We start from the raw sequence: 12,306 nt of genomic DNA, 5'->3' as shown, positions 1-12,306 counted from the left end.
TATTTAAAAATGGTTGAGATGGTCAATTTTATGTTATGTATCTTTTAACTCACATACAAAAAGGAGCTCAGAGAATACACAATACCATGCAAAAAGCATTAGATGTGGGCTAGAAAAATAGGTTTCTTAAATAGTAGACAGGCTTGGCAGAAGAATATACATAAATATTTGTAAATAATGATGTATGGCAATACCACCCCAATTTCAGTTTCTTTCAAGGGATTGGAACAAAAACTGAAACTCTATGCCTGGTGCCAGGAAGGTTCTGGAAGACTTTTCAGAAAAGCTTATGTAATAGCTTTGAGCAAATTACTCGATATTTATAGAAAACTAGTACCAGGGAGAGCATTAGAAAAGTCTTGCCACTGTCAGAAGAAAAATGACTGAATATTTTTCACTCTGCATATCATTTTGTTTGTATGGTTATAAATATACTAGGGGCCCGGTGCACGAAATTCGTGCACTGGGTGTGTGTGTGGGGGGAGAGTGTCCCTCAGCCCAGCCTGCCCCCTCTCACATACTGAGAGCCCTCAGGCGTTGACCCCCATCACCCTCCGATCGCCTGATCAGCCCCTTGCCCAGGCCTGACGCCTCCGCCAGAGGTGTCAGGCTTGGACAGGGGACCCCCATCTCCCCCCGATCACTGGCTCTGGTCCCCGCCCAGGCCTGAGGCCTCTGGCCCAGGAATCATGCCTGGGCAGGGGACCCCCATCTCCCTCTGATCGCTTGCTCCACCCCCCGCCCAAGCCTGACGCCTCTGACCCAGGCTTCAGGCCTGGGCAAGGGGACCATCATATCCCCCCAATTCCCACCTCCGCCCCTCACCCAGGCCTGATGCCTCAGCCAGAGGAGTTGACCCTCATCACCATCCGATGACCATTCACCGGATCGGCCCCTTGACCAGGCCTGAGGCCTCCGGCAGAGGTGTCAGGCCTGGGCAGGGGACCCCCAGCTCCCCGTGGTTGCAGGCTCCGCCCCTGCCCAGGCCTAACGCCTCTGGCCTAGGCGTCCGGCCCGGGCAGCGGGGACCTGCAGTGGCAGCGGGGGGCGCCGCGATCGTGGGCTTCTCTTTAGGCCCAGGCAAGGGACCCCTAGCTCCTGGGACTGCCAGCTTCGACCGTGCCCAGCTCCCATCGCTGGCTCCACCCCTACTTCCTGCTATCACTGGCCAGGGCGGCAAAGGCGCCTGATTCTCCGATCATGGCTGCCCCCCAGCTCTTAGCTCCCCCCTGGGTTTCCGATCACTGTCAGTGGCAGGGGGCTTCTTCCTGCTTTCCCTTTCGCCTCACTGCATTGTGCCTACATATGCAAATTAGCCGCCATCTTGTTGGCAGTTAACTGCCAATCTTAGTTGGCAGTTAACTGCCAATCTTAGTTGGCAGTTAATTTGCACATAACCCTGATTAGCCAATGAAAACGGTATCGCCGTACGCCAATTACCATTTTTCTCTTTTATTAGTGTAGATATTTTATTGATATTTTACAGAGAAGAAGGGAGAGGGATAGAGAGTTAGAAACATTGATGAGAGAGAAACATTGACCAGCTGCCTTCAGCACACTCCCTACTGGGGATGTGCCCGCAACCAAGGTACATGCCCTTGACCGGAATCGAACCTGGGACCTTTCAGTCCACAGGCCGACACTCTATCCACTGAGCCAAACTGGTTAGGGCTGCATATCATTTTGAATGTCCTGCATTTTACATAGCTTTGGGAACTAGAAAAGCAACATTATTAGAAAACTAGAGGCCCAGTGCACAAATTGGTGCACAGGTAGGGTTGGGTCAGCCTGCCCCTATCAGGGTGGGGGTTGGGCGATCAGGGGCGGGGCTGGCAGTGGGGTGGGGCCTCGGGCATTTGGCAGGCTGACCCTGTCCCTTAGTCACATTCTGGTCGAACTCCTGGTTGAGGGGACAATTTGCATATTACCCTTTTATTATATAGGATTATTATATAGGATAATTCAAAAGATTAATAAAAGATAAGCAAAACCTGGTAGCATCAGAGATGTGGATCAGCAAGAGGATGTGTGGAGAGAAGGTAGGGAATATTCACAAGAGTGCCTGGTCTGTGGGAGTGTAAGCTCAAAACCCACTTTCCCAGAGCAGGACTAAATCCAGGCAAAACACGGGTGACCTTCCTATTCATACCTCCCTTTTTGCTCACTGTCCCTCTCCTGCAGCAGTTTCCCCAGATGCCCTAAGTTCTATATTTGGAAAGCAAGGTAGGACTATTTTAAGGTTCTATAAAGTGCTTTACTATCCAACCTACCAAGTGTGAAACATGAAGACCAATAATAGGAAAGGAGATCCTTGGTGGGAATTCTGTCAAACATTTAAAGAAGAATTAATGCCTATCCTTCTCAAACTGCTCCACAAAATTGAAGAGATGAGAACAATCTCAAATTCATTTTATGAGGCTAGCATTACCCAAAGCCAGATAAGGACACTACAAGGAAAGAAAATAGCCCTGGCTAGTTTGGCTCGGTGGATAGAGCGTTGGCCTGTGGGCTGAAGGGTCCCGGGTTCAATTCCAGTCAGGGACGCATGCCCAGGTTGTGGGCTCGATTCCGGTCAGGGGCACATTGCTGGATTGTGGGCTTGATTCCCAGTGGGGGGTGTGCAGGAGGCAGCTGATGGGTGAGTCTCTCTCATCATTGATGTTTCTATCTCTCCTTCTTCCTTCCTCTCTGAAATGAATAAAAATATATTTAAAAAAGAAAATTGAAATTAAAAAAAAGAAAACGACGGGCCAACATCCTTGATGACTATACAGGGTGGGGCAAAAGTAGACTTTCAGTTGTGAATACTCAAAACAGAATTTATTCTTATATTATTTATTTATTATTGTGTTATTTTCCCTATGAACAACTGTAGACCTACTTTTGCCACACCATGCAGATGCAAAACTTCTCAAAATATCAACAAACCAAATTAAAAAACACATGAAAAGGATCACACAACACAATCAAGTGGAATTTATGCCTGGGATGCAAGGATGGTTCAATATACACAAATCTAAATAAATGTGATAAACCACAAAACAGAATGAAAGATAAAAATCACATGATCATCATCATTGCAGAGTAGCCATACTGGAACTGGAAGACCCAGGAGCAGCCCTTGGGCTGACTAATTCTAGACTTAGTTTATCCTCTTAGCCATTACATTATGATACCTCAGACAAATTTTCAGTAACCAATGCCACAAAACTTGGATTGAAAACTAGAATGCCAGTTTTATTACTTCTTAGGCAAAGCTATTCCCAGCTAGAGAATGGAGATAGGGAACTTTCCTTTCTTTGGTAGAAAAGTCTACTTGAGAAATTAAATTGAACCCAGAAATTTTGCTTAGTTAAAAATGGAAATTAGAGACTGAGGAAATAGCTAATTCATGGTTTATTATAAATTAGAAGCCCGATGCACGAATTCATGCATGGAAGGGGCTCCTCAGCCTGGCCAGCGATCAGGGCTGATTGGGGCCATCTGGCCAGTCCCTATGGGGGCTGCAAGAGGTTGGTCGGCTGGGGGTAGGGGCCATGGGGTTTGAGTGTGGGAGCACACTGACCACCAGGGTGCAGCTCCTGCAGTGAGTGTCTGCCCCCTGGTGGTCAGTGCATGTCATAGTGACTGGTTAACTGATCATTCCAGTCATTCCAGTTGTTCAGTCACTTAGGGTTTATATATATACTAGAGGCCCGGTGCACAAAAATTTGTGCACTCGGGGGGGAGGGAGGCCCCTCAGCCCAGCCTGTGCCCTCTCGCAGTCTGGAACCCCTTAGGAGATAACGACCTGCTGGCTTAGGCCTGCTCCCGGGTGGCAGAGGGCAGGCCCAATCCCTAGGTGCAGCCCCTGGTCTGGCTCAGAGCAGGGCCGATTGGGGAGTTGGGGCGCTGCCCCTTGTCATGCACAGAGCAGGGTGGATCGGGAGGTTGCGATGCCACCCTCAGTCATGCTCAGCGTTGGGCCGATTTGGGGTTGGGGCACTGTCCCCTGTCACACTCAAGGCAGGGTCGATGGGGAGGTTGCCGCGCCACCCCCTGTTACGCACAGAGCAGAGCCAATCAGGGGGTTGGGGCACTACCCCCTGTCACTCACAGAGCAGGGCCCATCAGGGCGGTTGGGGCTCTGTACCCTGTCACGCACAGAGCAGGGCACATCAGGGGGTTGGGGCGCTGCCCCCTGTCACACACAGAGCAGGGCACATCAGGGGGTTGGAGCACTGCCACTCTCACACTCAGGGCAGGGCCGATGGGGAGATTATGGCTCTACCCTGTCATACACAGAGCAGGGCCCCTGGGGGTAGGGCGGGGTTGGGGCGCCGCACCCTGTCACACAAAGAGCAGGGCTGATCAGGTGGTTGGGGAGCTCCCCCTTATCAGGCACAGAGCAGGGCTGATCAGGGGGTTGGGGTGCCTTCCCCTGTCATGAACAGAGCAGGGCTGATCAGGGGGTTGGGGTGCCTTCCCCTGTCATGAACAGAGCAGGGCAGATAGGGAGGTTGTGGCCCCGCCCCCTGTCACACACAGAGCCACAGGGCGATCAGGGGGTTTGGGCGCTGCCCCCTGTCACACTGATCCTGGTGAATACTTATCTCTTCAGTCTAGCTGATAAACTATCCCCAGGAGAATCCTCCAGAGAGAGACAAGGTGGTCCTAAGAGACTGAGGAATTGTTAAGGGAATTTGTGGCACCGAAGCTTAATAAAGGGGTCACAGGTAAGAGTTCTGCCCCGTTTGTTTGTTTTACTTAAACCTGTGCAGGGTGGTAGGTGACTGAGTTAAAAAAAAAATCACAAATGGACTCAGTTAAAAAACAACAAAGCACAATGAAATGAATTGGAAGGAGTCCAAGAACAGTAGGCTGATTCTTGCCTCTCTGGGAGTGCATTCTGGGGGATAAAGCCTCGTGAACAGCCCATAGCTGTGCGTGCTCCCCACGGCCAACTGGATGTGGGATGGGTGGAGTAGCTGGAGCGGAGGGCGGGGTCACCGTGGGGAAGGAAGTGCTGGGGAAACCGAGGTACAGACAAGGCAGCGGATTGCGCATTAACGAGGTGGCAGAGCATTATGGCCTCACAGGCAGAGGGGATTTCAGTAGTGGGCACCTGAACAATGCTCATAGCTTTCGTTCCCCCCCCCCCCAAATCTCCTGGTGGTCACGCCATGCTACAGTGGGGGCCCCAGGCCAAGAGGGCCAGTGAACATTGCTTCTAGCAAACACGAAGAATTTCGGATGGTTCAGATGCGTGGGGGCAGGATGAATAATAACGTCTGCTGATATTTCCACAGCATTTAGCAGTTTAATAATCTGGTTTATTTTGTGGATAGGCTAGTTGATTAGTGTGGCTTAGATTTCACAGACTAGATAATGGATCCGAGGAGGAATGTAGCAGTGAGTCAGCTCAGGGCCCAGCACTCAGGACTTGTGTCTCCAAATTCACCACCTCTCCGTCCCCTTCACTGTTCCTCTTGGGCCTTGCTGATGGCGATGACAGTCATTCCAGAGCTCATCTCTCATGTCCCGATGAAAGGGTGCCTACTAGTCTCTGGACCCCGAGATGCTTAGCCCCTGGTCACTGACTCTAATTCCATGTGACAGTGAGGGGCTGGGCCAGGCTGCTGTGCTGCACGTGGCAGGAGTAAGGGCCTCTGGACAGAGAGGGGATTTTCACCACCACCCAGGACTGGTAAGTGCCATTTTCACTGAGAGGACCCTCTCCCCATGACTCAGCCTCCACTACACTGTCTGCCTGAGTCCAGTACATACTGATGGGTTTTGGGTAGAAGTTGTCGGCCACGCACTTGAGGGTCCTGATGAGTCCTAGTGTCACATGGCTGGTGATTGACACAGAGGGAGCGTCTGTGGAGAGACACAGCACAGAGTTTGAGGGCCTGAAGGAGACATTTCCCTGTTCACGTCTCTCCCACCCCTGGAGTCAGGGATGAGCAGAGCACTCAGTTTTCCACCTGCCTCCCCAGGAAACTTCCAGAAGATCAGGGAAGCTGAGGCTTTCCATGAGGCTTCCCTGTTGGATAAAGGAATGTCTGTGGCTACTTCCTTGCCTCCCAGCAACCTGCCCACCCACTGTGGATTGACTTCTGGTGGCAAGAAATGCGAATGCCCCGTGCATTGTTTTGTTTTTCCCCAAAAAATCTGCCAGTGGGCCTTGTGGCTCCTGCCTCCCCCGTTGGCCGGCTGCGCTGTCTTTGTGACCCTGCCCTCTTCCCTCCCATAAGAACTTCTTTCTGATTAATTCTTAAACCCAGGTCTCAGCTTGCGTCAATCAATCCTGCTCACACTTACTCATCTTCATCCTTCCTGGGCAGACATTTTACACACCTGCCTTCTCCCCACAGCCAAGCCAGGAGGCATATCACAGAGAGAAATGACTACAGGATTTGCCTGAAATGTTCCCCTGAGGTCCCCGCCTGAACTGGTCTTTCTCAGCTCAGTGTGAGGAGGAGGACATGGGGGCAGTAGGTACCTTGACGGTCCAGGAAGGGCCTGCTGAATGGCAGGTAGCTCCGCAGCGTATCAGGGCACTCCTTTTCCAGATAGTCCTTGGACGCCTGCGCAGAGCCTTCTGTCTCCCATTTCACCTTCGTGTTCACAGCTTCTGGTTGCAGGGGGATCCAGGCTGGGATTTCTGTGTTGAACTTGATGTAGTCCTGTCCGTCATAGGCATACTTCCAGAATGCTCCACCGTAGTTGTCATTCCGAATCTCACAACCGAACCTTCCCTTAAAGGTGTGATTCCCTGCAGGTGAGCGCCCCCCCCCAGAAATCAGTCAGCCTGGCTTCAGCTCCGTCTTAATAACTCTCACTCCTACGTAGTGTGCAACTCAGTAGGGAGAAAGGGTTTTGAAATCTAAACATGCAACCCCTTTTGTCTTGGCAAATGGCTTATTAGCCGGACATAGAGCAGGCGGAGAGAGGAAAACTTAGCATTTTCGGGTGTTTTCCATTCTTCCCAATCAGGGAATTTCAGATTGCTGCAGACTGTGAACAGGTCTTTAAATAAAATTTGAATAAACTGTGGGGTCTTAGGAACCAGACACAAGCACACAGAAGTGCATTGACAGGTTAAATAGAAATCATTTGTAGTTTAAAATAGATTATGTAGTCTCTCCTTTTCTTCCAGTTGTGTGTGAAGTTGATGTCTCCATTTGGGTCAGCATGATTTTATCAGCTCTTCTCTCTTTTTGCATTTTTGATATCTTCAAACAAATCTCTAATGCCCAGCTTCCTTCTCAATTAGCAACAACTATTGGAAAATGGCATTTGTAGGGAAGGGAGACACAACCTCTTCACTTCATTTTTACAAGTATTATTCGTATTTTTTAAAAATTTCAAAAATATCTTTATTAATTTCAGAAAGGAAGCGAGAGGGAGAGAGAGATGGAAACATCAATGATGAGAGAGTATCATTGATTGGCTGCCTCCTGCACGCCCCCTACTGCGGACCAAGCCCACAACCTGGGCATGTGCTCTTGACTGGAATTGAACTGGGGACCCTTCAGGCTGTCTGCAGGCTGACACTCTATCCACTGAGCCTAACCATCTAGGGCAGTGGTCAGCAAACTCATTAGTCAACAGAGCCAAATATCAACAGTACTTCTTCAAAATAGACTCGCCCAAGCCAAAAACTGACTTCTGCGCATGGGCCACGAAGTTTCAGTTGCACTGTACCTGTGCCCTCACGTGGTATTTTGTGGAAGAGCCACACTCAAGGGGCCAAAGAGCCCCAGTTTGCCGACCACGGAGCTAGGGCTTAGCAATTATTATTGGCTCTCCTAGGTGATGGCTCCAAGGGAGATCAAGACAGTCCGTTGTAGCTTCCATGGAATTTACCTAGATAATAATTCATGTTTCTTGGAGACAGAACTCAATGATGCAATTATTGCAGATTCAGACCAGACAATTAATTACATGTTCACTGTCAAACAGCTAGTGACTCGCAGAGCCACCACCTGAGCCCAGGTCAAAATGACCCAAGGTTAGCTCACTCCCCACCCAACATCCCTGGCTGGAGGTGAGCCTGACACCTTCTAAAGTGGAATCCACCTCAGATGTGGGGGTGTGGAACCAAGATGTCAGATGTGCCTAGACAAGGGCTGACACTGACTTCACTTCCTGTGAGAGTTGAGGCCTAAAAGTGAGGATGGGGGAAGCAATGGGGAAGGAAGAAAAGCAGCTCTGATATGGGGAGGAGGGTGCAGAAATGTCTGTATATTTGTACTTGTTCTTCCACACCTCGTTGTAGATATAAGTATTTCCACCCCGCAGACCCCTTTCCACTCCCAAGAGCAGGCTGCCTCTGGGGCTAAGACCCTCCACCCCAGCAGCCCACAGTCCACTGACCTCGGTCCCTGTAATAGCCCATGACGTCCTTCAGGGTCTCCATGAAGATGTCCTGCCTGGCCTGCTGCAATTGGGTTTCATTCTCCCAGTCCACCATTCCGTCCACCTGTTTCCATGGGCCCAGGGGCTCAGCCGTTCTGCTTTCACTATCGTAGTGGAGGAAGGGCTGGTCATTGAGGAAGCCAGTGGCCTGAAAACCAGGGATGTTTGCCTTGGGCCTGGACACTCCAGTATAGAGGAAGCTCAGAGAGTAAGGCCCTGCAAAAAAACAAAAGAGAGAGAGAGAGAAAACATTGAGATGTGGGGACCATAAAGGGGAGTCTTAATGTGGGACAACAGGAGACCAGGAAGGGAAACCAGGTCACTGGGCTTCTTCCTCCCCAGCTCTCTCCACCTGCTGTCAGCTGCTTGGGAGAAGAGGCTCTACTTCTATTCAGAGGAATAATATTTCAAATATTTTGCATTTTTACTACACGGTTTCCTCTCTTGCCACGTCAGAGATATTTTTCAGTTTTCCTGTAGGTCAATTGGGACCGTGACTGCGTTCTGTCAAAAGAGAAAGTGAGGGAAGTGATTTCTTTCTTCTCGTCGGAGGCCCTGCAAACTGATTGGAACCCTCTGCCTCTCTTCTATTTAGGTGATGACTGTGGAGGCCACAGGGTGAAACAGAAGAGCCCTAAGATGCCAACGGCTTGGGTCCTGGTGTCATTCCAAGGAGGACAGGAACGTGGCCTGATCTGTATTCATCTTTAAATGAGCAAGAAATAAACATTAGTTTGGGTTAAGCCACTAAAAACTGTCTTTGTTACTGGAGCATAGCCTAGTTGAACCTGATGGACGCATTTAGTTAGAACCTGTAGGAAGGAGAATTGACCAGAAAACTCAGGAAATGACCTTAATGGATCAGCATAAGGTAAGAACAGGATGGAGCTCAGAATTGCCAGGGCTGTCCCTGCATTTTGGTATGAGGCAGAGACTGGGGGGAAGGGGAGGCAGGGCATTTTCATAATTAATTCAATAATGAATTCATGAATTCACTCTCATGGGTGTTACTAATGTTGAAGGACATATGACAGCTTCTTCGTTCCAGGACTGAAGTTTTTATCACTAATTAGTTTCTAAATATGATTACCATTTTACTCAGTAGATGTCGAGTCAAGCAGATTACTCTCCATAATGTGGGTGGGCCTCCTCCAACCAGCTGAAGGCCACAGGAGAAGAGGCTGAGGTCTCCAAAGGAAGAAGGCACTCTGCCTCCAGATTGCCTCTGGACCCAGGACTGCAACATCATGTCTTCTCTGGGTCTCCAGTGTGCGGAGCAACCCTGCCGATTTTGGACTGCTCAGCCCCTACCATGGTGTGGGCCATATCCTTAAAATAAATGTTTCTTTCTGTGTGTATACATGCCATTCTCTTGAGAACCCTAAATCTAAACTAGATTTTGATGTAGGGTGTGATTTTAATGTAAACATAATCATTATAAAACACATATCCTGACAGTTTGTAAATGTAATGGATTGTAAACTTACACAATTTAGCTTACATGTCTTCACCCTGAAATTTTCTATGCCAAAGAAAGTCCCATTACTCTGTCCTAAAATTGACTCTGGGCTTAGGCGGCATGACTCAATAGTTGACCATCGACCTATGACCCAAGAGGTCACGATTTGATTCCCAGTCAGGCCACATGCCCGGGTTTCAGGTTCGCTCCCCAAGAAGGGGCATGCAGGAGGCAGCCAATTAATGATTCTCTCTCATCATTGATGTTTCTATCTCTCTCTCCCTCTCCCTTCCTTTCTGAGATCAATAACAGTATGTATATATAGATTCTGATATGCCCAACTTTCAGCTGACTAGACTTCCAGAGCCACTGTCTGAGTGTCTAACTGTTGGGGGAAGTAACGGGCTTGTTTCTAGAAATATCCTCCAGTTAATATGCCTTTACAGGTGCTCTTTGGAGCTGTTATCTTTCTCCATTGGAAGGAGGGAGGAACAAAAAGTTGCACCTGTGTAGCCCCTGCTCTGTCCTGGCTGTATGACCCAGGACAGGTCACTTCACTTGTCTGGGTGTTAGCTTTTTAAATTTGGGGGGCAGGGAGAGAGGGAGAGAGAGAGAGAGAGAGAGAGAGAGAGAGAGAGAGAGAGAGAGAGAAATATTTGTTTTTCCACTTATTTATGCATTCGTTGGTTGATTCTTGTATGTGCCCTGACTGGGGATTGAACCTGCAACCTTGGTGTATCGGGATGAGGCTCTAACAAACAGAACTAGCCGGCCAGGGCATATGGATCTTAGTTTTGCTCATTTTCCTATTAAGAATTTTAGATTCTAATTATTTAAGGCCTTACTTTGCATGAGTCCAGAGGCTCCCTAAATGCTTCTGGAAGTGTGTGAGCTGAGGTAGCTGACAGCCTCAAACACCCATTCCTACCGTACACTGGGAATCCCGGCTTCATCTGGGGCCCTCTCCCAGCCCATCTATCTCACACATTCCCTCCCCTGCATTCTTCTCCATACCCAGCCCCTGGTTCCCAACTCACCGTCTTGAGTGTCCTGGGCGACTGCAGGACCCACAACAAGCAGCAGGGACAGCAGGACAGGCACCATTGTGGTCATCGTGTCTGAGTGGAAGGTACTGGACTTCCCAGGTCCTGGTGCAGACTACGTGGAGAGACGGCTAGATATACTTTTGGGAACAGCTTGGCTTGGAGCCCTGCCCAGGTGAGGTAAATGCACAGGCCAGTGAGCGTGCCAGGCTGGGCTCCTCAGCTGACTGTGAGGAAGCAGGATGTACAGGCCAGGCTGGCGGATGTTTCCTCAGTGTCCTCAGATGGTCTGCCAATGGGGATCTGAGATAGGCGATCTGGGGACTGGGACTTTGTCATGGGTCCACACTGTGGCATCTATTGCCCTGGGGACAGCAGCATGTGTTTGCAGTACTAATCCCATGGTATGATTTGCCTTTCTTTTCCTGCCTAATTCTGATCTGGGTTTTCCAGTCTCTCCACTGGTTCCAGAATGAATCAGCAAATAAATTTATTTTCCTCTTAAAGTCAGAATAGGAATCTGTTTCAGCAACTAGTGATGTGACTATTAACAAAATTGGAAAAGGATTGTTTTTAAGCAGCAGTCTCTCAAGAAAATGGAGGAAGGGGAACCAGGTTATGGGGCCATATTGGGGCTGAAGCCAGTGAAAATACAGATAACTTGGGCTTGTTTTTGCAGGACCTGACAAGTAGTGGAGGGTCTAACAGCTGACTTACTCATCCCTTTTGGTCAACTGGAACAAAATGTTCAGTGAAGGCAAATTTTAGGTCCCAAGAGGCTGCTACCATAGGACAGTGTGAAGGAATTGGAGAAATTCGAGGACAGAGTCTGTGATGATCGAGTCCATAGGGCTGAGAAGCTTACAGAAAAAGAAAATCAACTCAATAGCAGAAAGTACTGACTCAAAGCACAGTCTGAAAATCAGGTGATTTCTATGGGAGTGCAGAAAGAATCTTTTGGCTTTTCTAGTTTAAGGATGAAACAGACAAAAACATTAGTGGCTAATGATTTCGTCCTAAGAACCAAAAATAAGTTTTCATGACTAGTTACAAAAGCCTAAAAAGTATAATAGCCAAGGGTGACGCAGACATTCCTGCAAATCTTATACAATTGCAACTAAGGACGGGCGACAAGAAGGGCTTCCTCAGAGGAGGAAGCCACGTGTGGAACGGCATTGGGAAAGGCTTCCTGAGAGACGTTGTGGACGAGGGAAATACCCAACAGGGATAGAATCTCGGTTGGCAGCAGCGGGCAAATTTTATGACAGTGATGGTGTTTGTCATGTTCATTTTTCTGTCCCTTGTACTTAGCCCAATGCCTAGCAGAAATGAGGCATTCAGTAAACACCTATAAGCATAGGTGAATGGATAAATGAGCTAAGATGAAAAAGAGACAATACC

General features: G+C 48.9%; 1 protein-coding gene across 1 annotated transcript; it reads right to left on the bottom strand.

Moving 5' to 3' along the window:
• Positions 1–5,276: 5,276 nt before the first annotated feature.
• LOC308518481 (zinc-alpha-2-glycoprotein-like) lies at positions 5,277–11,009 on the bottom strand. The gene is made up of 4 exons (XM_081090227.1): positions 10,900–11,009; positions 8,362–8,619; positions 6,485–6,757; positions 5,277–5,859 (listed from the first exon to the last, which is right to left on the bottom strand). Exons 1-4 carry the CDS (start codon positions 10,973–10,975, stop codon positions 5,582–5,584), a joined length of 885 nt encoding a protein of 294 aa, XP_080946353.1. The 5' UTR covers positions 10,976–11,009; the 3' UTR covers positions 5,277–5,581.
• Between the last annotated feature and the right edge of the window lie 1,297 nt (positions 11,010–12,306).

This window comes from Myotis nattereri (assembly GCF_964212035.1).
Source record: "Myotis nattereri genome assembly, chromosome: 4".
Classification (NCBI taxonomy): domain Eukaryota; kingdom Metazoa; phylum Chordata; class Mammalia; order Chiroptera; family Vespertilionidae; genus Myotis; species Myotis nattereri.
This window is presented reverse-complemented; position numbering and strand designations above follow the sequence as displayed.

What these genes read in the sequence shown, in the direction of transcription:
- LOC308518481 (XM_081090227.1), bottom strand. Translation starts at nt 10,975, where the DNA reads ATGACCACAATGGTGCCTGTCCTGCTGTCCCTGCTGCTTGTTGTGGGT. An exon ending in CGCCCAGGACACTCAAGACG is followed by an intron (nt 8,620 to 10,899) that starts GTGAGTTGGGAA and finishes GTTTTTTTGCAG; the next exon opens with GGCCTTACTCTCTGAGCTTC. An exon ending in GGGCTATTACAGGGACCGAG is followed by an intron (nt 6,758 to 8,361) that starts GTCAGTGGACTG and finishes GCTCACCTGCAG; the next exon opens with GGAATCACACCTTTAAGGGA.